Genomic DNA, 26402 nt, shown 5'->3' with positions numbered 1-26402 from the left:
CTATCAAATAGGTAAATGTCAAATATTTCCCGCTGAAATGCAGTGGAGTAGAAGTTTAAAGTGGCATTAAAAGAAAAATACTCCACCAATGTACCTCAAATTCGTACTTACGTGCAGCAGCCTACTTTTAGTAAATGTGTTACAAAGCTGACATTAAGTTAAGTTAAAAATGTCAGCGGTCAAAGAGGAACCTGTTAAAGCAACTGTAATACTTAAGCAGCCATATTGGATCTGACCAGCAATGCCCTTCTATGGCTCAGCCGTCCTGGCCTTTGAACCATAATGGCGTATGTGGCACAGCACGACAGCCGTTGGACAAGAGAAGCTTCAGGGACGAGGGCGGACTCACGGGGACGGTTTCCGGGTTTCCCTTCCTGGGCTGGGACAGTGGCGAGAGGCAAAAAAAGCTCCTGTTGATTAACAATATTTCAAAGTTACTCTGAGGTAAGGCACTGCTCTGTGGTTTGTTGTTATCGTGTTTTTTTAAACAAGCTGTTAGGTTGAGTCGGAGCAGGGCGAAGAAGACACACCGGAGCGTCAGTTGAAGCCGAGCTGGCAACAGGACACCAGCCGCGGTAACAACTGTTGCATGCTAAAGTTTGACATGTAAAGTTTTGGTGCTGTGTGGCACTCAAATTCGCTCTATCAAACATGTTTTTAAAAAGAAAATTACTTTTGAATGGTATCTAACTAAGCGGCGTACGTACAAACTGTATTGTCATTGTCCCAGTTGATGTTTGGTAAATTCAGTCAGTGTCTGACAGACAGACTGGGTGTGGTGGACATCCAACTGTTACAGACCCAGAGGCCTTCACACACGTCCCCTGGCCAGTGACTGAAGCATTGATTTATATTCTTTTAAACTATCTGGCAAAATTGTCCAAGGAAACATTTCCTCTTCAGATTTTCTAAGCAGGCATGATAGCCCAGTACCTTTTTTTTTTTAAACACTCAGTGCTTTTGAACTCCTCTATTTTCCCATTGCCCCATTTCTTACTCTCTTCAAACTATCCACACTTCAGTGGGCATATATATTCCTAAATCAGTATCATATAAAATCTGCATCAGATGTGCCCTTCAAAGCCTTGGCTTTCACACATTTCCTGTAAATTCCTCTTGTGTAACATTCCTGACCTCTGAAATCGCTTTCTAACATCTGATCACTCCTTGACCTTTGATTGTAAAGCACATTTGCGCAAAATAAATTTCATGTTTAGACAACTTCACAATAACAGTGGGAAACAATAACGTATTCTCATTATGTGTCTGTCTAAGATGTGGCGGAGGGCCACTATTGAAGAATTATCATCCATCTTTGCTTGTGCTTTGGCTCAGTGAAAACATGTATATTTCACTTCCTTTCTTGCTGAGTGGTGAACAGTATGGGCACCAAGGCAGACTGGGTGAGCTGTAATCTCGGGCTGGCAGCTGCCCCTTTACTTAAGAAACAACTTTGCTTTTTACCCAGTTGGACACATATCAATTTGATATCAGAAAGAAAACATCTCTTGGTACTGAAAGACGTCCCAAGCCTTGATCCAGCATCGTCACCGCTCTCTGACCTTTCCCCTTCCTGCGACCTTATATCATAAACACTGGCCCGGGACAGAAGCGCTGGGGAAGACATCTGTCTTACTCTATAAACTACAAGGTGATGTTTCCTCCCGCTTTGCACCGTGGTGTGAATGGAAAAACAAAACTTGATTCACGTTGACAAACCCAAGTGGACCTGCGCTATTGTGTCAGAGGTTTGAATGATGATGTAACACAGCAAGATATCTTTATTCACTGGACTGTGTGTGAAAAACTGGAAGAAGAAACACACATTAGAAACAACTTTGATCCCTTGTTTTATTGTCTGTCATCACAATAAAACAAGGGTTAGGATAATGTGATGGGCATCTTTCACCTTTTTCTGATGTTTTAAAGATCAAACAATTAATCAAGAAATTATATCAAATTAATCAATAGACTTGTTCGTAGCAGCTCTAAATTATATTTTTACATTATTGATTTATCTGTCTTGAGGTTCGATGATATGGATACATTTTTCTATAGTGTATGTCATTTTATTTCATGATAATATATATTGCGAAATCGTTATTTTTCTAGAAATTCAACTGAGAAACAATTAATAGATAAAGTAACTGGATACAGAATTGTATGTTTCTGGCTTATACAGCAAACTACCTGACAAATTCAGGTACATTATCACATTCGTACAAAAATCCCTGAGTCCAATATTGCTGTAAATCAGTCCAGCTCACTTGTGCTCATTCATTTTTTTAAATTGTCCACAAAGTTGATATTATAAGATACATGCAGTATATATAAAGGCATCTGTATAAAGAGTAGGCTATAATAAAATCTCTGACTCTAAAAATTTTTATGTTGTCTTATAGTATCACATTGTCCCCTAACGTGTAATATTTTTTGGATGAATAATTTAGTCTATAAAAGTGACAAATATCCATCATAACTTCACATTGCTTGTTGTGTGTGACCAACAGCCTAAAACCCAAAGATATTCAGTTTGCAATGACAGACAACACAGTAAAGCAGAATTCACAGTATTATTCAATCTCATCATTCATCCATTTGATTGTGCATTGATTTGACTTATTCTCACATGTACCTACTGATGGAACATAATTATGGCCAGAAAGGTGCAGGAAGATAAACAAAAAATTACAGTACTCGCACCTTTTACTGTAATCTTGGTTTTAGTTTCACGTTTAATCATCAATGTAGAACCTTTTCCAGATAAGGTTCATTGAACAATATAACAGCTGTGTGAGCAGTTTTAGAATAACATTTTTGTTTCTGTATGCTATGTTTTTAGTCATTTCCTCTCCTGTCCCCATCATCATAAATGGTCCATCCTGTGCTTTAAACACTGTGTGTGTTATGAACAAGCCTGCTGGTTTCCTCATGGTTGAAAGGCTTTTTCATTCCGCCTATTGTGGCTCCCCCCTTCCCCGTGGGCTCATATTATTAAGTGTTTTTAAAAGCACAGCTTAAAAACCAGTATCATATCTTTATTACTGTTGCCCACCACGACTACCTTTGGTCCCCAAGGGCGACTTAATTACAGTCAGGCCCCCATGTCCACGAGTGTTGTGTGTTTGTGTATGACGGTGGGTGTGTGTCTTTACATGTGCCAAACATCATTTTATTGTGCTCAGGAGTTCTGGGGTCCCTGTTGCTGTGATCACTTGCCAGTAAATTACCGTAATTGTTGTGATGCCACCTAGTTCGCTAAATCTCCATGGTGCAAAATTATTGCTTCAGTGTTTCCAGTAAGAACAGAAAGTCCTTAATCCATGGAGAGCTGGTGTGTGGACCCTTGACAGTGCCTGTCAGGAAGGTAAATAGTTCTGCTAGTACTGCTGCCCCTTCATGGCTTTACTCCAGCCAATAAATCAACTGTAAATGCATTACATGCCAAGAACTTCGGATTAACTAAGGTGGCATTTTTCCCTTTTGGCCCAAACTGTTTAATCTCCCCCACGTCTGGCCCGTTGATAGCTGTGTGTATGTGTGTGTGTAAGCAGCTCAGCAGCCTGGCCGATTAAATGGCCATTATTAAGAGAGTATTATTGAAGTGTGCCTCCCGCCTGTCTGTCCTGTAGTGTTGTCTTTGTAATATTACAACTGCGATATTGGAACGGTTTAATTAATCTGCTGCTGGACTAATGCAGGTTCCCACAGAGCCTGTCGAGGAATAATAGTTAGTGTGTGTGTGTGTGTGTGTGTGTGTGTGTGTGTGTGTGTGTGTGTGTGTGTGTGTGTGTGTGTGTGTGTGTGTGTGTGTGTGAGATACTAATGGATATGCCTGTGTGTGCCGCTACATTAACTTAGATATTAATTACAAATGAAAACAAATGTATTATTGTCCTTGTTTTTAGGGCTGAAACAAATGATTAAGCCACACTTGTGTTGTGGCTCGAGGGATGGCAATGCTGGCCTGATCCATCACTTTGCTAGAAGCCTGACTTGTTTTCTAGTGCCACAGTGAGGTTGACTTCTTTGTTTCTGGTGAAATGTCTCAACAACTATTGGATGAATTCCCTTGAAATGTGATAGAGATATCCATTGGTGCGCTGAGGATGAATCTCAATGACTTTGGTCCCTCTGACTTTTCTTCTTATGCCACCAGCAGGTCAAAATATTTATTTATTTAGTGAAATATCTCAACATGTACTTCACAGATTAGCACATGTTTAGTAAAGAGATTTATGTTCCACAGAGGATATCTCTTTACCACTGTGGTGATTTTTCTGAATTTTCCTCTATTTAATTTTCCTGATAGATTTCCTGAATATGATAAACATTATAAACATTGTACTTGAAACATTGCATTGCTGAAGACTCTTAGTCTTGTTTTCATCAGTGAAAACAACTTGTTTCTTCTGTTGATTAATTCTTACTTAAACGATGAACCATTTGGTTTGTAAAATATCAGAAATTTGTAAAAAAAAATGTCCATCACTCTTATGCAGATGTATTTTTTATTTTATTTTTTTATCATAAAAGCAAATATTCATATTTGAGACGCTAGAACCAGTGAATTTTTGGATATTTTTGTTTTACAAAATGACTTAACAACTTACAGATTATTACAATGGTTTCCAGTTATGGTTGATCAATTAATTGAGTCAGCTTGAGTTAAATTGGTGTCATAATACTATTTTGTGGTTTCTATAACACTTACGTTGGTTGCCCATTCTCAATATCAGTGATCATTTTTACCTTTTTTTAAAATTTACCTCCCTGACAAGGCCTCATCTCCCCTCCATTGTTTTGACTGGGTTATCCTTTTGACCTGTATGGACCTTTAGCCCCTAAACTGGCACTCCTTCACCCTGAATGGCTGGTGTCTCACCTCGCTGTCCTGCATGTGGCCGGTGCTGAATGTGGTCAGGGGTGAGGCACGTGTTCTCCCTCCTCCCCTAGCTGAGCTGCCCTGTATAGGAAAGGCTTCAGGAACCAGAGGGATAAACAGCCATTGTTCGCCTTGTGGGCTCGGTGAAACCACCCTGTCAGTATGAGAGATCTCTGCCCACTTTCATGTAGATACAGAGGGCCCCCTGACTACCATCTAATGCATTTAACAGTGTGAAATGGTTCCCCAAGTGACCACAAATGTGTGTTGCATCACATGCCAATGGAGAAAGGTCAGTTCAGGTTCCCATGCCACCTTTTTCCCCCAACTAACATTACGTAACCAGAGTGCATCTCCGTTTGGCAGCGCAACGCAGCCTGCCTCTTTCTAATGCTTATCACACTCCACCTGTCAAGGGCCTGTGTGTTGGTGATAAAATGGAGCCTGTTCTTCCTGCTCAGTCATTATGGAGCTAATTTATCAAGCGAGCTTGTTGCTCTGTCGTCTGCAAAGGGTCATAGATTGGGGCAGGAGCACGGGGTACACTAGTCTGTAACAGTTTAATGGGAGTCTGGGAACAAACTTGTTGCCCAGAGCTCTTAATCTCTTCTCCTTCCGTGTGATAGTGTTAGAGAACAGGGTAGTCGTCAGCCTGAATGAACATTTTAACGCGGACTCAGTGGTGCAGAGTTGTTCAAGTCACAGTTTATAAGATAAATATCCAGAGAGTCAGTTGGGTTTTTGATTCATGCTTGAGAAAAATGAGCCACATGAAGCAACTCTCCCACTGGTATCTCTGGGTTTATCAGGCTATTCTGGGCAATATTGCAAATCATGTTTTTTGGCAATATTTGATTTTTTTTTCTCATGATTTTTGTATTAATGTGATGGTTTGCTACTAATAGGGGGGAGGTTAATCTTAACTGTTTTTTAGATGATTTTTCTGGTTTTATTTACTGCTGTATCTCTGATGTTTCTCCACCATCAGGCTCATCAGACATCCAGTAAACAGTAGCGATGTCTCAGTCTGGAGAAAAAGGGAAGGTGAGTAACAGACAGAAATGTAATCAATGTATTGATTACAGAAATGTAATCAACTATGATAAATCAGAGTCTACAGAAGGGGTTTTTAATGAAGCAGTGGTGATTAAGACTCATGGCACTTGTAATCTCATGCACACACACGTCCACAGGCATCCAGAGAGGATATCCTGTATAAATGCAAGTGTTTCATAGCTAGGCTTTATTGGCTGTTGGGATTTCTCAATGATATGCATCATCATCAATCTCACTTACACCTTTACACATACCGTACACCTCATAAAATGTCAGGGGAGTTGGTTAGCAGATTTTCTGAGTTAAAGGAAAAACTACATAACAACAATTACATAGTTACTAACCCTTTTAATTTGAATTACTATATATTTTTTTGACAAGATATGTACTTTCTTATTGTTTCTGACCTTAATTTTGAATGTGTGTCTTTTTGTGCTCTACAGTTCCCAGATGCAGCAGGTTATGTAGGTTTTGCCAACCTCCCAAACCAAGTGCACCGAAAATCAGTGAAAAAGGGGTTTGAATTTACCCTAATGGTTGTAGGTGAGTGATCATTCTTTTCTTACAATGTAGATTTGATCCAGATGATTTCAGTATGATTTCCTTTGAGAATAGAGCTTTATTTTCCATTCTCTTCGATTGCCAGGGGAGTCTGGTTTGGGCAAATCAACGCTTATAAACAGCCTGTTTCTCACTGATCTCTACCCTGAACGCTACATCCCTGGTGCCGCAGGTATACTCCCCAGTGCACACACACACACACACACACACACACACACACACACACACACACACACACACACACACACATGCATGGATATACACAAATATGCACAGTGTAATAATACAGAAATGTCTGCTGCAATATCTCCAGCAGAGCAGTATTTCAAGAGGAATGTTAGGAATGCCTTCGTCTCAAAATATGACCCTGTCCTTCTTATGACTTGACTTGGATTAGTACTTGTTCTGGCTTGAAAACTATTATCCAGACCCTCCCTGGTCAGTTTGTGCAGATAAGAAAACACGTAGTCCTTTTAGATGACAAAGCCATGATTTCATTTTTTAAGGCGTAGCCACCTCCTCGAAGCCTGCGGTTGTGGCAGTTGAGTGGTTTGTATGAGCGTGTGGCTCAGACAGAAATTTTGGATTTCAGTGCTGTGAATCCACATGGTTACTGAGGTGTCTCAACTGTTACGCAACCATTAATTATTCCTGTACTTCTATTCCGCAGAGAAGATAGAGAGGACGGTGCAGATTGAGGCATCAACTGTGGAGATTGAGGAGAGAGGAGTGAAGCTTCGCCTCACTGTGGTCGACACCCCTGGATACGGCGACGCCATCAACAGCCAGGACTGGTGTGTTTGTGTGCTGTGGAGGAGTGAGGAGTGATAACAACTTGGGACATGTTTCCTGTCCAGCATGCTGTCTCATCCTTCCCTCCTGTGCTCAACAACTCCCTTTCTCAAATTTCATCCCAAACTCCCTATTTCCTACCTCTCCTCCCTCTACATTCCCTATGTCTAGATTTCCTTGAAATGTTGGTGCGTGCACATGTGTGTGTTTGCTTGTGTGGTATCCTCAAGACAGTGGTGTCAATGTGGCCTCCTTGCCCAAGATCTATTTCCTGTGGGTTTTCCTGGAAATGCTGTATTTTTACACTGCTGGACCCACGTACTCTCCTTTAAAGGCTACGAAAAAGGAAATTACTGTAAGAGAGATGAAGTAACAGAAGAATAGTTACTTCCTCTTTGCTTTCTCCCTGTAGAATTTGTCCATTGTTGTCCACTCAATATGAAATTATAAATGTTCAGAAGTAAATAAATTTAGCCAAATTTGATAAGGCATTTCTTATTGACTGCACACACATTGATTTTCGTACTGTGCTGTTTGTCTAGAAATAATCTAATGCCTTCATCAGTTAGACTTTATCTTTATCACACCAGCAAATCGGTCATAAAAAGATGTTGTGAAATGCTAATATACTGTTTTTTCCATAGTAAGTCACACAACTACAGAGTAATTGCAGGAATCCAAAAGAATATTTAGCTCAGAATTTCTCCTTAACAAGAAATACTACTTGATATAAGATTTCTTTTCCTTGAAGCTAGCAATGCCATTCTCTGTGTTAATGGTAGAATAGTGTTCACGTGGTTGTTTTGTGTGGTTAAGGAAGTTTATGACTATTTCTCTGTTTCTTTGCCTTTGGTGTCAGCTTCAAGACCATCATCCAATACATTGACAATCAGTTTGAACGATACCTCCACGATGAGAGCGGGCTGAACCGAAGACACATAGTGGACAACAGGGTGCACTGCTGCTTCTACTTCATATCTCCATTTGGACATGGGTAAACAAACAAACACACACTTGTACAGACACCAACTGTGAGCTTATGCTGATCTCATTGATCACCAAAGATCACCTGAAATAAAGAGACTGGAAAATATATTTCATGGTTCCCATCACATATTATTATTTCGCCTTGATTTTGGTGGTATTTCAAGACATGTTTGTTTTGACCACACCATACCACCAGCAGACGAATGATGCCAGCAAGACAGAACTTCTTCATTTTGGATCTTTCAAAAATAAGGCATCTCTTGCGCAAAAAGCTGCTACTTAGTATTTCACCATAAACATTTTGTAGCTAGCAGTAGGAACTGGCTTTGGTTAATTAGTATACACTTCCAGTAACAAACTATTTTCATCTTATGATGAAGAGAGGGGTGTAGAGTATGAACTGTAGTCCCCTGTCTACACATATAAATTTTACCTTTTAAGTTCTGCTGTGTCTCCAAGTTTTGTCATGTAATTTTACGTTACATAATCCAATTCACTTCTCTGATGTTCTCCTCTTCTTCTCCTTCTCTTTCTTTTTCTTTCTCAGTCTAAAGCCACTGGATGTGGAGTTTATGAAGGCCATCCACAGCAAAGTCAACATAGTCCCAGTCATTGCCAAGGCTGACACACTGACACTGAGGGAGAGGGATCGCCTGAAGAGAAGGGTGAGTTTGATACACACACACTCTCGCACACACTCTCACACACAGCTGTCCACTGTTTTCTGTCTACAGTATATGTAATCATCTTTCCCCTAGATTTGATTCTTGGCTCAAGAAGGCTGGAATGTCTAAGCACTTGTTGTCACGATGTTCTGTGTTTGTTCTTATCCCATCTTCAGGTCCATGGTTTAGCCATTAGAAATTGGATCATTGAACAATACTCTAATAATAGCAGAATCACTTATCCAGCCATATTGGCAGCCTTGTGTGTCAGACATCTTTGTTTGTGTGATAAAGCACACATGTACTTCCCTGTGTAACTGCAGTGATTTATGGCTTACATTCTTGTGTTTTTGATGATACAGCCAGATTGTTCAGTACAAGTACAAAGAGTGTCAACATGAGAGGAAACAATAGGAGCGACAGATGTAGAAAAAGAGTTTTGTACCTATACAATATAGATGGAACACATCAAATCCAGTCTCAACCCACCCCAGATACTTCCTGTTGGAGGTGACCCAAGTATCTGCCTGCCTGCACGCTCCTCAGCTTCCTGTAGTCCAGAGGGGGAAGGACAGAGTAGTACAATACCACACACACACACATGAGGGGTGTCCTCATGAACATGCAACATGTTCAGCTGATAACCTCTCACATGCAAGAACATTTTTAAAGGTACATTTTAACAACTTACAGTGCTGTAGATTTCCATGCAAACTCAGAGAGAAGCTGAAACTATTTGTCAATTCATTTACCACTAGAAATTAATTGGGTAACATTTTTTGGCTGTAGTTTCTCTGTGAGGATTTGCTGATTTTCTCCTTTTTGTATCATTAATCATTATTCCTTAATGAGTAATGTAATCATTATTTGAGTATCCAGTGCGTTCTGGACTGTTGTTCAGACAAATTGGAAGATGTCACCTTAGACTCTGAGTAGTTGTGTTGGGCATTCTTTGCTGTTCTCTGACATTTTACAGGAAAAGAGATTAATCGAGAAAGTAATTGTCGGACCAGCCTATAATAAAAATTATCATTAGTTGCAGTCAGAAATGTGTGGGCAGTGTGTGGAGCTGAAATTGCAGTTACTTTTTCATCAGTCCACTTCACTGGGCTTTTAATTGGAAGTCAGCCTGTCTTTCCACCTACCCTGCATGCCCAAACCTCCCACCTGTGTCTCATTCAGGTCTTGAAGCCGGTGGTCTGGCAGGCTCGGGCTGGTCGGCTGACTGGAGTCCAGCTCTGGAAGTCTGTTTTGTTTCAAAGCTCCCACAGTCAGATGCCTAAAATCGCTGATGCAGCATCTCAAAAGAAGAGTCCCAGTTTGGGCATTCTGGGCACATACTTTTCTCATTGTGTTTCCTGAGACAACAGGATTTCACATTTGTCACAATATCAAAATCTAAGAACTCAGTATGATTCTGCATTTTCACCAGTACACAAGTTGCTCCAGCATCAAAAAGCTTTCTGAAATTCCCCCACTGCGTTCTCCTTAAGGGACCTGCCAGTTGAATTGTACTCTGTAGTGTTGTTTTGTATTTTGACCTTCCTCGAACCTTCTGAGCGTTCCTCTGGCACTTAAGATGAACAAAACCATGTTTCCTGCCAGTGCTGACCCCCGCCCCAAACTACAGAAAACCCCCAAGCTTGTGGCTTTCTGATCCAGCTGGCAGCCTGCAGCAGGTCATCTGTCTTGATTACAGTTTTGGCATCATTTTTTTTTTAATTTTGTTAAGGCTTTGCTTTTTATTCAGTTTACTGTTAGACATCATATACTGTACAAGCGCAGCCAATAGCGGCAGAGTGGGAAATGATAGTGTGGCAGTGGAAAATATTGTAACTGTATCACTGTGATCTGACCTCTTTATTGCTGAACTGTTCACAACACTATCTGACCAGTAGAGTTTGTTCACATGCTCCACTAACTGTTCCCTTAACAGACATTTCCCACTGTATACTAAGGAGCAATTAGCTGTGGACTTCAACAAAAAAAAAAAAAAAATGGACAAAAGCATGCACAGGGCCCACACACACACACACACCAAGTGCCCAAATCCATAAATGTGCTAATTCTAGCAATGAAAAACCATGATTATTTCTAAACTATATTTAGAAGTTAGAAGTACTGGACACACATTAAAGACATGTTTAAATTTAGTTTGACTGTATTTAATGATAGCGAGTTCCTGGACAAGCCATTATTGTCAGGAAATACAGAGGGTTAATTGCGCTATCTGCCCCACATTTAGAAATGGCGCTGTGTGTCCCTAAGGATGGCATATTATTCCTACTATTGCTTGTTTAGTAACATTTTGGGCATACACAACTTCTATCTTCATCTCAATTTGTAAAAATGAGTTTGTTGCAGTTGTGCTTCTGTACTCAGGAAGGTTTCTGTCAGTGTTTTTCAAATAACAAATTTTATTTATCGATATTTTGTGGCTTTTGACAGTAACCTAATTACACACATGTAGTGTGGGTTGAGCAGGAAGATCACCATTTGTAAATTTATATCCCTCTAAAAAGTGAAAGATTAAACCAGCAGATAGGTTGAGTGAAAACTATGTGGTCTGCAGATACAGAGGTAGCCCCCCCCTGGAACATCCAAATTCTCTGGCAATTAAAAAAAATTGCAGCATCTTATCACTAAAATTGAAAAATCAGACAACTGCAGCTAGTGTAAATGTGCTGTTTTATTCCCTGCCTTTACTGATTCATTACGCTAATGTTTTTTCTTGTGTGCATGCAAGCGCAGTCATTTAAAATGTGAAATGTCATTCTAATGTCCATTCATCTTCCTAAGTATCTCTCAGGAGAACAAATATATCTGGCGCGAGTATTTGTTGGTTCGATCAGATTAGCTGAAGTGGCTCTTAGGTATACATGCCTGATTCCTGCCATACAGTCCCGTACAGTGCCCCGGCGCACCAGGCCTTCCTTTGAGGTCACAGCGCCGGCAGCCAAGAACCTGCCAGAAAGCCGGGTGCTGGAGAATGATTGATAACCCCCAGCATTTCTCCCACAGTATTTATTAGTTTGTTTTTTTGCAAGGTACTTTCTCACCATTTTGAGCCATTTGCCTCTCAGAAAATAGGACCCCCGCTCCTCCAGGGCTCGTCCAGTCCTCTCACTTATTATTAGGGGGAAACAGCTTGTACAGAACAATAAAAGTTTCCTGCAATGTGTCAAGACTGTTCCACTGACAAGACAGAACCTGCAGCCGTGTACAGCTCAGGCTCACACACAAAGTGAACAAACTTCCCACCTTTCAGCTTTCATCCCCTTACTTCTGTTTGCCTCTCTCCCAATCCTTCCTCTGCTGGCAGTGACTCACTCAGCTGCCTCTTACTTTCTTCATCTGCCTCTTTGTGGCCTCGTTTTTAATTTGCTCTAATGCCAATTTCCTTCACCATGGTCTCTCTAGTCCCCAGTTCATAAGTTGCCCTGAGGAGCGTATATTGAGGGGCTGATCCTCTCAGTCTGGGACCTTGCAGTCATATCCTGTGTGGGGCTTTAGTCTCAAACTGCTTTGCTGGTTGTTTTCTGTTTGAACATTGACGACAGTACACAGCTGGTTTAGACTGGAATCCTGATGAAAGCAAGTAAAAATCACTACTTTTTTCTGAGGAAAAGATTGCTTTTCATGTGTCTGTTTTTTTCATAGGATTCTCTTAATACAGCAATGACTTAAATGGCAGAAGATTAATCTGTCATCTCATTTAAGTTATTTTCTGTAGAAAAAATGCTGAAAATTTTTTGCTTAACATTTAATGGACCAAAATGATTAATTGAGAAAATAATCTATAGATCAATCGCAAATGAAATAATCATTAGTTGCAGCCTTACTTTATTTTAATTTGGAAAACAACTTGCTTGAATTGCTTTATTTCCAAGGGTAAAATGTGTCAGTATAAAATTCAAGTCATGTGGGTCAACAATGTGCAAAAGATTGTACATCCAGCCAAAGGCTGTTGTGGCTCGCTGCGTTCAGGTGCTGGAGGGAAGTTCATTTGTGATATGCCACCAAAACCTTTTAAAACCAAGAAGGTAAATTGACATTTAATGGCCTGCTTGTTGTGATTTCATGTGAAACTCAGTTTTCAGATGTGAGATTTGAACATGGGAACATAAATTTGACTGAGTATATGTGAGCCAGTGAACAAATGTGGAGACTCTGCACGTTAGTTTTCATCCTTTGATGAAATTCATCAAAAGTTCATCATAAACACTGCCTAGAAGTAAGGAAAAGCATACTCAAACATCTGAAATCCTGCTGTAGGCTTTAAAAACAACCAGCAGTAGTATAGCTACAAGAAAGCTGCATTAAACCCTTTAATTATGATGAAAGGTTAGCAGAAGCCAGCCAGATACATGTTTGCCACAGGCCTCAACCCCAATCTATGTGATATCTCTTTTTTTCTTTTGTGTGAAGACTAAAAGCTGTTCTCCTAAGCCAGAGGTCAGCGAGGTCTAGAGAACCCAGCTCCTCCTCTGTTCTCGCATGAGGCTGCAGGCAGCAGACAATAGTTCAGTCCCTTTTCTTCCCTCCACTCCCCTCTGTTTTCCTCCCTTCTTTGGCTTCTTCCCACATCTCTTGTCACTTCCCTCATCTTCCTCTTCTCCTCTCCTTTCTTCTCTCACCAAAACCCTCCCTCATGTTTGTCCCCTCAGCTGCCATATTTTACCCCTGGCCAAGGCACTGTCACACTTTTCCCCTCATTGTCTGACTGGCTGTTGTCTCCCCCAGCCACTCCACCATACTCCCGCTGTGTGAACCAGCTCTACGGCTCCACTGGGACACATTATCAGTGTTGGACCGCTCGCACTGGCCAGTATTGTCACCAGGTTTTCTTAAATGACAATAACAGAAAGTGAATCAGTTTTAACACAAAGGGTAAACTTCAGTGGTCAGGAAAGGAAATTCTGAGGCAGGTAAAGGCAGCTGATGGATGATGTGTAATTATGTGAACTTGATGTTCAACTTTTATAATATTCTTTCTTTTTACATATCTACACTGCCGCCACATGAGTAAAGGTTGAGTGGTGATTATTTCATTTATACCTTAATGCTCTTGTGTGTGTAAGTTAAGTTTATGAGTCCCTGGTCCGCTTGTGCCCGGTGCTTTTCCTGCCAGTGTTTCCAGCACGCGGATATATTTATTTTTCTGCCCTCCAGCGGTCATTGTGTCAGGGCATTCTCCACGTCTCTGCAGATTTTAAAACAATAAATATGCATTTTTTCCTCATGGTGCGAGCAGTTCTATTACACACAATCATCTGCTCTCAAGTAAAGAAAGTTCAAGCCCACTATAATGTGGAAACAGCAGGTTTCCTTTTTTGAGGACCGACCTGAAAAGATGGTTTCCGGACTTTTCCATGCTACTAATGAGTCACTTTTTGCTGTTGGGTTTACCACTGAGACCTTTTTGATTACTAGCCAATGTCACAAAACCTGATGTGTGTTTGAAACCTTTAAGTCGCACTGTCCCCTTTCTAAATCTCACTTAAATACAAGATTACATGAATAGCATGATTGTTCCTCTCCACGCTCTTTGATCAGAGGGAGAGGTGGGTGGTCTTAACTGTACTAATACTTAGCCCAGACAATAGGAGTTTGGGTGTGTGTGGATATGTGCGTGCGAATGTGTTGATCACCATTACTCATATGATGCCTTCTCGTTACCATGGTTGTGGGCTTCCTCTGTACCTCCTGTTAGAACAAATCCAGCTGTTCTGGTCCGGTCTGTTCCAGCCTGGACCGTCCACTCAGTCTCAGACTCTGACTGGGTATATCTGGAATGTGTTTCTGTGCATGCATGCAAGTGTCTTTAATCCTGTGAACAAAAAGTTATTGTTTTCCCTCTGCTGCTCTGTGCTGTATAGGTACTTTTAGTAGGAGATGATATTTGACCAGCCGGTGGGATTAGCTCTGTATACTCTCTGCAGGTCGGAGTAGTTGGAGATGTGAGCAGACTTTTGACCTCTCTTGCCAGGCCGTCCTCCCATACCTGGTGATTCAGTGGCCTCTTGGAGCTTCCACACTGCTGCAAGCTGCACACACGTAACTCCTGAACTCTTGCTACTCCTGATGCCAGATTATACCAGTTCACATAGTGAGACAGCAGTTCACTATGTGTGTTTGTGTGTGAATGTGTGTGTGTTTGTGTAGGAGGCTGGTATGAGGTCTAAATCCCTCTGATGACCCCCCCTAGATCAGGTATTGTTGGGGCTCCCTCACCCCCTCAGACTGCCTGCAGGCAGGAGAAAGACAGTTACTTGAAAGGAGTTTCCTGGCAAGAGAGAAGAATTTTCTCTCAAATTAAGTTTGTAAACTAAAGAAAAGTAGAAAAAGTAAAAGTCTAGCAAGGAGTAAACTTTCTTCTTGCCAGACTTCTGCTGTTTGTCTGGTAATCTTTTAATTGAGGTATGTGTCAGAAATATTAATACAGTGGCACACGGCTCAGTGTTCTTCACTGAGAGTAAATATCTATATTTGTTGTGTGAGAGACTGACTAAATCATTGCTTTTGTGAATAAAGAAGTCTTGTTGTATTTTGTTGGCAGAAGATGGTGGAGTAACCTTCCTCTGTGTTTCAGACTGTAGGAATGCAATTTACAGACATAAAGCAGTCCGCACTTGAAACTTCAAAGGCTTTCTACCATTCCAGACTTAGATTTACAACGGGAGATGATTACACTACATTCATTATAGTATTTCTTTCTTTATCAAATAGTGGGTTGGCCCTTCATGTGGGAAGAGTCCATTTTTCCTTTTTGCTTGTCCAGAACTCATATTTTACATAGTTTATTGGGCACACAGTTGGAATTCATCAGACTAATTGGTGCTTCATTTTTCTCTTTAGATGTAAACAGCAAATATGACGGTCAGTTTTAGTAGAAGGACTTTTACATTCTACGGTTAAAGAAACAGTTTGATGTAAATTATTTGCCCACTCGCTTTCACTCTGGTCCAAAATACAATCAAAACCTAATTTCCAAGGTGAAAACATAAGGAAACTAGAATTACCACCTTGCAGTTGTATGCCTCTGCCAACCAGCCAAGTTGCAGGAAATATGGTCTCAATCTCTCCTTCCTGAGTTACAGCATTGAATAATGGCCAGAAGTGTTTTTGCAGAGCATTATGATGTCACAGTGAAGTTGACCTTTGACCGTTTGGATATATGTCATCACTTTATCATTTTATCCTATTAGACATTTGTGTTAAATTGTGTCAAAAGTGTATGAATTTATGAGTTATGGCCAAAAACAACATTTTTTGAGGTCACAGTGACCTTGACCTTTGACCTTTGACCACCAAATTCTAATCACTTCCTCCGTGAGTCCAAGTGAATGTTTTTGTCAGATGTAATGAAATTTCCTTTGGGGATTCTTGATATATTGCATTCACAAGAACGTGAGGTCACCATGACCTTGAACTTTGCCCACAAAAATCGAATGACTTCATCTTTGAGTGATAGAGACATTTTATTTGTACAACTCACCTCATGTTAGCCCTTTCTGCTGTAGAAAGACATTTTGCATAAAGATAACTACATGAAATGGATTTAGAGGGTGCACAAGTAAGAACTTTTTATTCACTGGATTGTAGACACACAGTTGGAACTACAGGAATCTCATAAAGGACAGAGACCACTCAGGAACATGGACTTAGTCCTCGCTGTGGTCAAGATTTTCCTTTTAATAAACTCTGAAGTCTTGGAAAAAGAGGGCCCCTGTTCCTCAAGGTGGTTCTCAGTATGAAACAAGGTTTAAAGGTAACTGAGAGCTGATCAGAAAGGCCAATTCTAATGGCAATGATGCACCGTTTCATTCCCATGGCCCCTCTGTAGAAGCTGGCAGGCAGCTGTGAGGTTACATAAACGTTACATAAAAATGCTGCTGGTCCGGTCCCTCTGCGTTCCCGATCCTTGCTTTTCTCAATCAGGGTTGATTAGTGTGAAGATGCAATTTGATTGTTTTGTGGATTTTTTTTCTCTCTCTGCATTGTTGATTTCCTAAGAATGCTCGGCTACATGTGTCTACTTCCAAGTATTGTTCCCTGTTACAGTTTTAGCTTTGGTCTGCTCTGTCCTCAACTATCACACGAGAAAACTGTGTGAGTGTGTGTGTTTGTGCATGTGATCACCTGTTGAATGTCAGGACCGCAGTGTTCACCACAATCCCTTCTTTTGTCTCTTTGCTCTTTTCCTTGGCAGCTTTTTGTTTTCCTCCCAGCGTTGTTTGTCCAGAAATCATTTCTCATTGCTTAGCAGGTGTTTGAGTCATTCATATTTTTGTGGGTTTGCTTGTGAGAATGAACAAATCATGAAAATATTGTTCACTTGGCAGGTTGACGTGATGAAATGGTTGATCCTTATAATGATGGGTTTGCACCCTGTTTCATTATGATTGGAGGTTTTGGTTATACCTGCTGCGCAATGGCTGAAAAACTACTTAGACGTGTCCCCCATGAGTTCACCTTGTGTAATTATATCTATGTATAGACCTGCAGGTATGCTATATTTGGGTTACACAAAACCACTACAGTATATTTAATACAGCTATTCCTAGAACTGAATGAACACTGGAATTACATGTCTGACATGATTCACCTGCTATTTGCCTCATTTCTAACCCATTTTCTAACTGGACAGCATCAGCCTCCACCCTCACACTTATCATAACTGGCCAACATGATGAAATATTTCCACAAACAATGCTTCATATTCAGCGATGTGAGCCAGAAACATAAGGCGATAAATCTTGGGCTTCCTTTTCTAATTAATACGGAGTCTTGTGTGGCATTGTTTGTACACCGCCCTGACAGCATTGAGTGGACCTGCATGGCCAACCATAACAGCACAGAGAGGGGGGAGGGGGTAAGGGGTTGTATTAAAGCCCAACAGGATGATCATAAAATCAAAATGGCTCCCAATGCCAACATCTCTGTGCCAATGAAAATACATAACTGCCAGGAGGAGGAGAGGCTGGTGTAACATTAGGGATTAAGGCTTACATTGTGTACAGTAAATCAGCAGGAGGCAACAGGGATTTGGAGCAGGCAGTGATTTCGACTTCTGATGATCCCTGAGAAGTCTTGATTATAGGTGTCAGGCCTTACTAAGCACATGTTACGGAACAGAATAATTCAGGTAAACAGCCATTTTGCAGTTTTTGGCTTTAGCTAGGTCTGGAAACAGATGATGGCAGTCAAGGTACTCATGTTTGTGCAATGACCAGATGTTTCTGGATATTTAATGTTAGTTTGTATTCATAAAATTTGTTACACTCTCTTAGTTGTTTGTTAATTTAACTGATTTCTCAGGAGCCTTTTAGTTAGCGTTTTCCTGTTTTATTGCATTTCTTCTGAATTTGTCTATCTTATCTACTTGTTTGACCTGATTTGTTATTTGTTTCATTTTTTCCTGCCATTGTGTCACACGTGTTTATTTTCCCACTGAGTGTTTCCCAAAATTCTCTATGCTCTGCCCCACCAGAGTGATGTTTATCCAGCTTCCAAGTTGGAGGGATCTGTAACTGGTGTTTGAGTAAATGAAGGAAAAAGAGGCTCTGGTCCGGTGTCATGCTCTCCCCGGAGTCCTCCAAAGTCTGTTTGTTTTTAGATCTGCCCCACAACAATACCCAGCTCTCCCCACACACACACTATCTCGTACACACTTTGCACAAAGCTGACTGAGAAAACAAGCGACAGCCATAACAAGGTCTCAAACAGGAGCTGCGCTCCGTAGGAAAACCTGCACTCACTTCCCAGGCTCCTGGCTGACTCACCACTGTCCTATTATATACTGCAGTACATGAAAGTCCCCAAAAAGTCAGGAAAGCAACACTTGACATTTTTTGGCTCCATTACATAAGACTACATTGTGGATTTAAGAAGTCTGCTCTGATGAAAACAAAAGAAAAATGCAGCTTTGATGTTTAGAATAATAAATACTGACATCTGTCCCTGAGGGTAACAGTGAAGAAAGCTCCTTTGTTTTACCTTGTTTCTTCACCGGTCGGTCTGTGAATGGAGGAGGGTGAGAACGTTGTTTCTGATTCTCTCAGAACTTCAACACACACACACACATACACACACACACACACACACGGACCGTTATTATTTTTCTGTCTCACCCCTCTTTTTCTCCATGGGGGGCTTTAATTAAATGTGTTGCTGCAACAACAGGTACTCACTCAACCCCGTATTAGTCTATAGGGCTGTCTGACTTTCTGTTTATGGGTCAGAGCAGCAGCTGTTATTTTGTCCATATGACTCACAGTTCACAGTGAGGGAACCCGTTTTATGAATATATATTTAGATAAATAACAGAAGTCTGTGCCATGCTGGATGCTGTAATGGGCTGTAGCTTCCATTGATATTACATTCAGCTATTGTGAGTTTTATTTAAGCTGAGACAAGATAAACTAAAAGTACAGTACAAGTTAACTATACTACAAGTATAAGAACAGATGCATAGTTAATTTAACTAAAACAGAATATTATATCTACTGTATGAGCATCTTCTGCTGAAGCATGAACACAAATGGAGACACTTTTATTAAAAGACATTTAGAACCAAAGCAGCCCTTAGTGATAGTGATGGTGAGGATATTTTACTCTTTTGAAAATAAATGGTTTTATAGATCATTGGTTTCTGGACTATTAGAGCACAGACTGACAATAAAAAGTCAAGCTGACTCTTTAGTAGTATCTGCAGTGTCACCTCTACAGGGTTCAAGACTTGACTTTTCCCTGTGCAATGGAACTGCATGGGACAACTCATGGAGGTCACGAGGAGGTCACGACACTGCATCCTCACCCTGCGTGTTTCTCTTGTTTCCACCTGTTAGATCCTGGATGAGATCGCAGAGCACGGGATCAAAATTTATCAGCTACCTGACGCCGACTCTGACGAGGACGAGGAGTTCAAGGAGCAGACCAGAGTCCTGAAGGTGAGAGAGGGACACACGGCTGATGTCAGCTGTTACGACCCTGCATCAGACATTTCCCTCTGCAGGTTTAGTGACGGACACCATTCACCCTTGCTTCCCTTCACCATATCCCCTCCTCTCTGATTGATACCTCTATTTTCCACATCTCTGTCCATATCCTTTCTTCTGACTTTGTTTCTCTCTGGTGATCAATTGACCTTTATCTTCCTTTCCCAGGCGAGCATTCCCTTTGCTGTGATTGGCTCCAACCAGCTGATTGAGGTGAAAGGGAAGAAGATCCGTGGTCGTCTTTACCCCTGGGGAGTTGTTGAGGTGGAGAACCCTGAGCACAATGACTTCCTCAAACTACGTACCATGCTTGTGTGAGTCTCCTCTAGTAATAAAACTGTTTAAGTAATAGGATGTTCCAAAGGGAAGCCTTTTAAAACCTTGACAAAACTTTTGCCTCATTGAACTGGTTGTCCACCAGTCCACTAGAGAAACAGAAAAGCAAATCTCTACTGCCTTCTAGTGTTTGAAGATAGGATTGCATGTCTGTCTGTTGCAGGACTCACATGCAAGACCTCCAGGAAGTAACTCAGGATCTGCATTACGAGAACTTCCGCTCAGAGAGGCTGAAGAGAGCGGGCAGGTGAGACACTAATTTACATCAATTAACCAGCGGATGAGCTGCTCCTGCTCCATTTAATGATATAATAATTCAATTTTTTTTTTTGTTTCCTGCAGGGCTGTGGATGAGGATGTGATGGATAAGGACCAGATCCTGCTACAGAAAGAGGCTGAGGTGAGAACTCTGATAATAAATGTGTAGCTGTAAATACAGATGTGCAGGCTCCAAAACAAATTAAATGATAGTTTTGGGTTTGTCAAGTTTATATGAATGCAGTACTCACTTGCCATATGTATGTTAAAATAATTATTGGTCACTGTGTAATCATCCTCCATTCTGCATTCCTCCCCACCTAATGCAACTCTACTAAAGGTTTGAGTTACAGTCTTTGTAGTACAAAATTCACCTTTTCCTCATGTTTAATGCTTAAAAGACCATACTAGGGCTTAAGTCACATTACTGACAACCATTTCCCAATTCATGCAAGTGCCTCTGTAATTTTAAATGATTTTCTTTTTTTACCTTCCAGGAGCTCTGGTTTCTTTTCATTTAGTATGATGTCAAAATCAACTCAAAGAGACTTAAAACTTGCACCTACAGCTAATGCATCCTAATCAATCACACATCTGCACAGGATTCCATTAAAGTTACAGAATTACACAGAACAAATGTACATATCTGCCATGGAAGCTAGTCAGATTCAATTGTTTTACAAGAAAAACCATAATTATGGAGGACATATAAATAGGACAAATTACTGGCAGTGAAGCTACTGTACATAAAACTGCCATTGCAAAGGTCTCCACTTGATTTGGGTACTTAGCTTCAATTCAACTTAATCACAGAACAAGGACTTTGGATTTTGCTCCATATGCATCATCTAGGCTGATTTAGGAAGGAATCACTACGCCATGGTCAGTATGGAGAGGAGGAACTTAGTGACCAAAAACTCTCTCGGTGTCCATGTGGGCATGTGAATCTTGTATTAAGACAAACATGAAAAACTCCAAACCCATCCTTCAAAAACACACTTCGATATGATTTGTCAAGCTAGAGTAACCCAGATGTGCCCAGAGAACAGTATGTCGTGAAGTGTATGTGCAGACTCACCCTTACTGTGTAGAAAAACTGCCTTGTCATATTTGTTTTACATGTGCCCCTAACATTGTGGCCGTGGTTTTACCAGCTGTAAGGTGAAACCAGGAAACCTTTCAATTCTTCAGAGAGACAACATTTTAGAAAGAGAATCAAAAGTCTTATTTATTTTCACCCCACTATCTTCCATATGCATTGTTTACCTTTTGGGCCATGGAGCCTGCACGTCCCTAGGCAATAACCTGTTTCCTGATTGCTCTTGATTGCCCTGTTTGTGTTACTGCTGCAGTGCACCATAGTGAGTGGGCGGGGTGCAATCAGAACTGTTTGTAAACAATGTGCCCAGGCAGGATATGCCATCACTTCCTGCCTGGATGTCCTGGCTCAGTTTTTATTGTGGGAATGACCTCAGTGATGTGAGGAGCCCAAAACACAAAGCTTGAGAGACAGTGGTAAATTTCTTTTGAGTTTTGAGTGGGAGGAAATATTAAAGTAACTACTATTACTCAGACTTGACTCAGACTAATGTAACACTTTATTCTACAAGTCCCTAGTTTCCTAATAATTTCCTAAAAAGCAACTGATGAGTAATGAAAGGGAAAATGGAGAGAGTGTTCAATTGTTACACTTCCACTGAATCAATTTAGATTAACTGGCACTATTTAAAACATGCAACACAGAATGACATAATACAAGACACACAAAGCATTGAAATTGTGAATATATTAATGTAATGTGCATGAAATAAGACAACTTATCTTATTAAGAGTAGAGTTTCCAATAAAAAAAATACATATTAACGTTGGTATAAATTGATCTCTATAATTGTTTTCAGCCATTAATGTTTTTAATTGGTTCATAAATAATACTACTTTTCAAGGAAAGTCACCTTCAGTATGCCTTCACATTTCATGTTTCTCTCATCTTTAACCCAATTAAAATTTTCCAAACATGAAGGCGATAAGGAAAAAGGGGAAGTAGTGTTGAGTAAAACATCTCTGAACACAAACCATGTGAAGTTCTACACTCAGCCACAAGATGGCAGCAGACATAAAAGAAAGCTAAAGTTGTTGTTTAACAGCCACAACCCATGGTGGTTTCATTTACTTATTAATGGTCCAGTTGTTACTTTCACATTAACATTTATTTACCTTTCAGCTCCTTTATTGTTTTACATTGATTTTTTGCTTCATTCATTTTTAAACCGTTCCCTCTATTGCAATCAGAGCTGTGCTGTGCTGATATAAATTAATTTCTAGTAATAATTCATGAGATGTTTTTGTGCTAAGCGTTCATTGCCTTGTTTTTGCTCTAGGAATCAGCTGTCAATCAGTCAGTGTGTGCAGTACTCTTATATTGTTCTTGTGTGTCTGTTCTGAAGTTTGTCTTTCTATATATTGCCTTTCTTTTCTTGGTTCGTTCAGTCATTGTGGTTTCCGTGTAGACGTGGTCAGGAGATGTGTTGTACAGATCAGTTCTTTTCAAACATATTGAATCCTTAAGAACATGAGAAGATACTCAACAGCAGCGTTGGGGAATGTTAGTGTCACATTAAGAAGCGACCTCTATCTCTCTGGTTAACTGACCCATGGCTGTTGCCTCACACTGAGCAACATATTCACAGTTCAGTTAGTTTTTTCCCTTAAATGTCTCTTTAATTAAATTAGATAAACACCACCCAGACATCTGTATATTAAATCACTAGACGGGCAGACAGCCAATCTAAAGGTATTTAAACAGTATTTCTACTTTACACAGACTAATAGAGAACTTAAGTTTCTCTAAAAAAATCTTTTATTTTCTTACTGTTAAATAAATTACCTGGCTGGGGCCCTATTTGGTACATAAAATTTATTTCAATGTAATCTTGCATATACATTTTTTTAGTTACACATATAAAGTTCTCATTGCATAGGACTTCAACCCACAAAGTCATGATTACAAGCAGAGCACCAAACATGTCTGTTTTATTCTCAGTGGTTTAATGTGATCTGTGTTTGATGTCCTGAGTCTGTGTTTCAACGTTATGAAATAAACCAGACTTGAATTAATCTGAGCTCATTAGCTCTGAGTTGGCTTTATGAGACAGATTGATCCTGGTTCAGTTTTGTCTTACTCTTGGTAGACCTTTCACAGGAATACTTCCTGAGCCTCCCTCTGTTTATTCCAAATAATAAACACAAAACACTTCACTTCCCCGCAGAGGATTTTTCCCTGGAAAGATTTACCCACTAATACGTTTTTTAGCAAAAAGTGTACTGAGCTGTGTTGAGAGCAGCTTGTCCAAGTTTTCATTTCTCATCAGCTTTTAATACGAGCAAACACTGTGTGAAGAAATAAACACCTTATTTTTGTTTGTCTTCTCTCTTGTAGCTGAGACGCATGCAGGAGATGATCGCTCAGATGCAGGCACAGATGAAGATGAAATCGGACGAGTAAAAGTGTCAGAGCAGAAGGGAAGCACGGCGAGCACACACAAACACACACACACACACACACACACACACACACACACACACACACACACACACACTCACACACACATACAAATATATACATACATACAATACATATACACACACACACCTGGTCCTCCTCTGAATCCATCCCTGACTGCCGCCACCCTGCAGACCCACTAGGCGTCCACCATCACATCATCTTCATCTGCTTCCATCCAAACATCCATCCATCAGCTGTTCAGGAGCTCACCGCACATTTTGTTTTTTGTAATTCTTCCTCAACATCTTGTCAAGACTCCATTTTGTTTGTAGTAGTTTGCTGGGTGGGACTGAACAAAATTTTAAAAACGTACGACCACACAAATATTTGAATACTTGATGATTATCATTGACATGTATCCGTTATTAAGTCTTTGGTCTTAATTATGGTCCACGGAGCTGCCAGTGACAACGGTACTAGGAGGTTTTGCCATCACTCTAACATGTTTACAAAAATATATGCACAAATTGTGCACTTTGTTCAAGTCCGAGCTTCTGATGACACAAGTTTCCATTTATTTTGCTATGAGGTTAAGACTGTTTTGAACATATTTTAACTTAAAAGTAAAAAAAAAAACAAAAAAAAAAAAACAAACGGTTTGCTATTGGTTTATGAGTAATTCAGAAGCCCATCACCTTTACCTCTGGATGGTTTCAGACCTTCAGTGCCTGTTTGCTTCAGTCTTATAATGCAATAACTTAACTAATATTACCACAGTGTAAGTGTGGTTATGAACGAGGTAAACTGTCCATGTTGAGAACGAGGACTTATGTCTAGTTTATAGGCAAAATATTTGCCTTTAATTGTGTTCAATTAGAAACCTTATTCTTTAGCCAGAAATACAAACTTAATTTAGGCGTTTCTTTGGCTTTTAGGCTGGAAAGTTACGATATGCAAGTCATCTAACTAATACCACTCGGTTATAAAGAGACATGTTATAGTTGAATGTGCCTTGTTAATATTTCTGTATTTATCATTAGGAGCTGCATCATCTTAATGTTGGTGCCAAACTACAGACTCAAAACTAATTAAACAGTCCTGTAACTTAATATGTGTCTATATTTGCATCAGTGACATTTAATTTAATGGTCTGATTGTACACTACATGTGCAGTCCATCATCACACTGTACAATATTTGGGCTTTGCCATTTAAAAATCAAATACTACAATATTTAACTGTTATACGTGTAAACTCCCTCCAGCCTTCTGTGAGCAGCACACTAAACATCCTAACTTTTCTTCAGCAGTGCCATCGAACTGTGCTGTCATTGATGTGCTAATTGGCATTATTTTGTTTCTCTTGTCTTTTGCTCTCATATGCATTTGTCTGTTGAACTTTTTAAGACAAACATAATTATTTCTTAACCATATGCCAGTAAAGACTTGTTTTTAGGTGTCAACATTTTTTGTATTTCTCTCCGAAATAAAATTTCTTTAGAGAAAAAAGTGTTTATTTGTTAATTCTGGGTTACTTTTGAATGACACACGTCTGTGGCATTTTATAGTCTTTAGCTGTAAGAATTTACAGTTTAGATTTATTTAGTATTTGTTTTTTATAATTATTTCCATTTTTTAAGTACAGTGTGGTTTATTTGCTTCTTGTAAGATGTGAGCACATTTGTTTCTGACGTGTTTAACTTGACCTTTTAGAGATAAATATCAGTCAACTGTTTACTTCTATTTCTATGGGAAACATTTTAACTGCTGACACTAAGAATGCATGTGAACTTATAATTGAGCAAGATAGTTCAAATAACCCTGTAAGAGCTTCAGCTTGGGTCCGTGCTCTTTCCTAGCAGCACAATTCAAACAAACAGACGTGGGCCTGAGTCACCAAAATATCATCAGCAGTAGGATTTCAATAACAAGAAAAGCAAATGAATACAGTAGAATACAAACAACTGGCAAAGGGAAACTTGAAGTGGTGAATGCAGCTGCTTGTGTCAGATTTAGGGGTAGAATCTGATGTTTTCTGTGATTGGTTGTAAGTGAAAATACCTGATAAGTTTTGGTACAGTTTCTCCAGAACACTGCAACTTTTTTATCTTGATGTTTCAACAACCAAAAAAACAACTTCCTTCTAAACTGAAATCTCTTCCTGACGTGATAACGGTGCAAGTTGTAAGAATGCCATTAATGTCAATGAGTCTGGCTTTGACCCCAACCCCCTCATGGCATCCTGTAGGACCCCAGCTTGTAAAAACTCTGCAGTGTGACTGGCTGAGTGTGTGAGGAGGAGGAGGGGCTTTCATCTGTCAGCTCAGCCCCGCCCTGCTGCTCTCAGTCCGGGGTTTGGAGG

At 40.1% G+C, this 26402-nt stretch overlaps 1 protein-coding gene across 2 annotated transcripts; it reads left to right on the top strand.

Annotated features, from left to right (window-relative positions):
- The first annotated feature begins 359 nt into the window (after positions 1–359).
- Positions 360–25151, top strand: LOC111237710 (septin-2). 2 transcript variants are annotated; one of them, XM_022766909.1, is made up of 12 exons: positions 360–444; positions 5874–5929; positions 6385–6484; positions 6588–6674; positions 7173–7296; positions 8154–8288; positions 8829–8946; positions 19797–19898; positions 20115–20260; positions 20446–20529; positions 20625–20682; positions 23977–25151. In XM_022766909.1, the coding sequence occupies exons 2-12, from the start codon at positions 5903–5905 to the stop codon at positions 24040–24042; spliced, it is 1047 nt and encodes a 348-aa protein (XP_022622630.1). In that variant the 5' UTR covers positions 360–444; positions 5874–5902; the 3' UTR covers positions 24043–25151. The 2 variants fall into 2 exon arrangements, with proteins under 2 accessions (XP_022622630.1, XP_022622632.1); XM_022766911.1 differs by lacking the exon at positions 360–444 and adding an exon at positions 510–575.
- Positions 25152–26402: the final 1251 nt, after the last annotated feature.

Source organism: Seriola dumerili, unplaced genomic scaffold (assembly GCF_002260705.1).
Source record: "Seriola dumerili isolate Sdu_G_001 unplaced genomic scaffold, Sdu_1.0 BDQW01001090.1, whole genome shotgun sequence".
NCBI lineage: Eukaryota > Metazoa > Chordata > Actinopteri > Carangiformes > Carangidae > Seriola > Seriola dumerili.
Note: the sequence above shows the minus strand (reverse complement) of the source record. Positions and strands in the feature narration are given on the sequence as shown.

Bases quoted from the DNA above. Each gene is read 5' to 3' on its own strand.
- LOC111237710 (XM_022766909.1), top strand. From the start codon at position 5,903: ATGTCTCAGTCTGGAGAAAAAGGGAAG. The intron at 20,261-20,445 runs GTGAGTCTCCTC...TGTCTGTTGCAG, and splicing joins AAACTACGTACCATGCTTGT to GACTCACATGCAAGACCTCC. The intron at 20,530-20,624 runs GTGAGACACTAA...TGTTTCCTGCAG, and splicing joins AGGCTGAAGAGAGCGGGCAG to GGCTGTGGATGAGGATGTGA.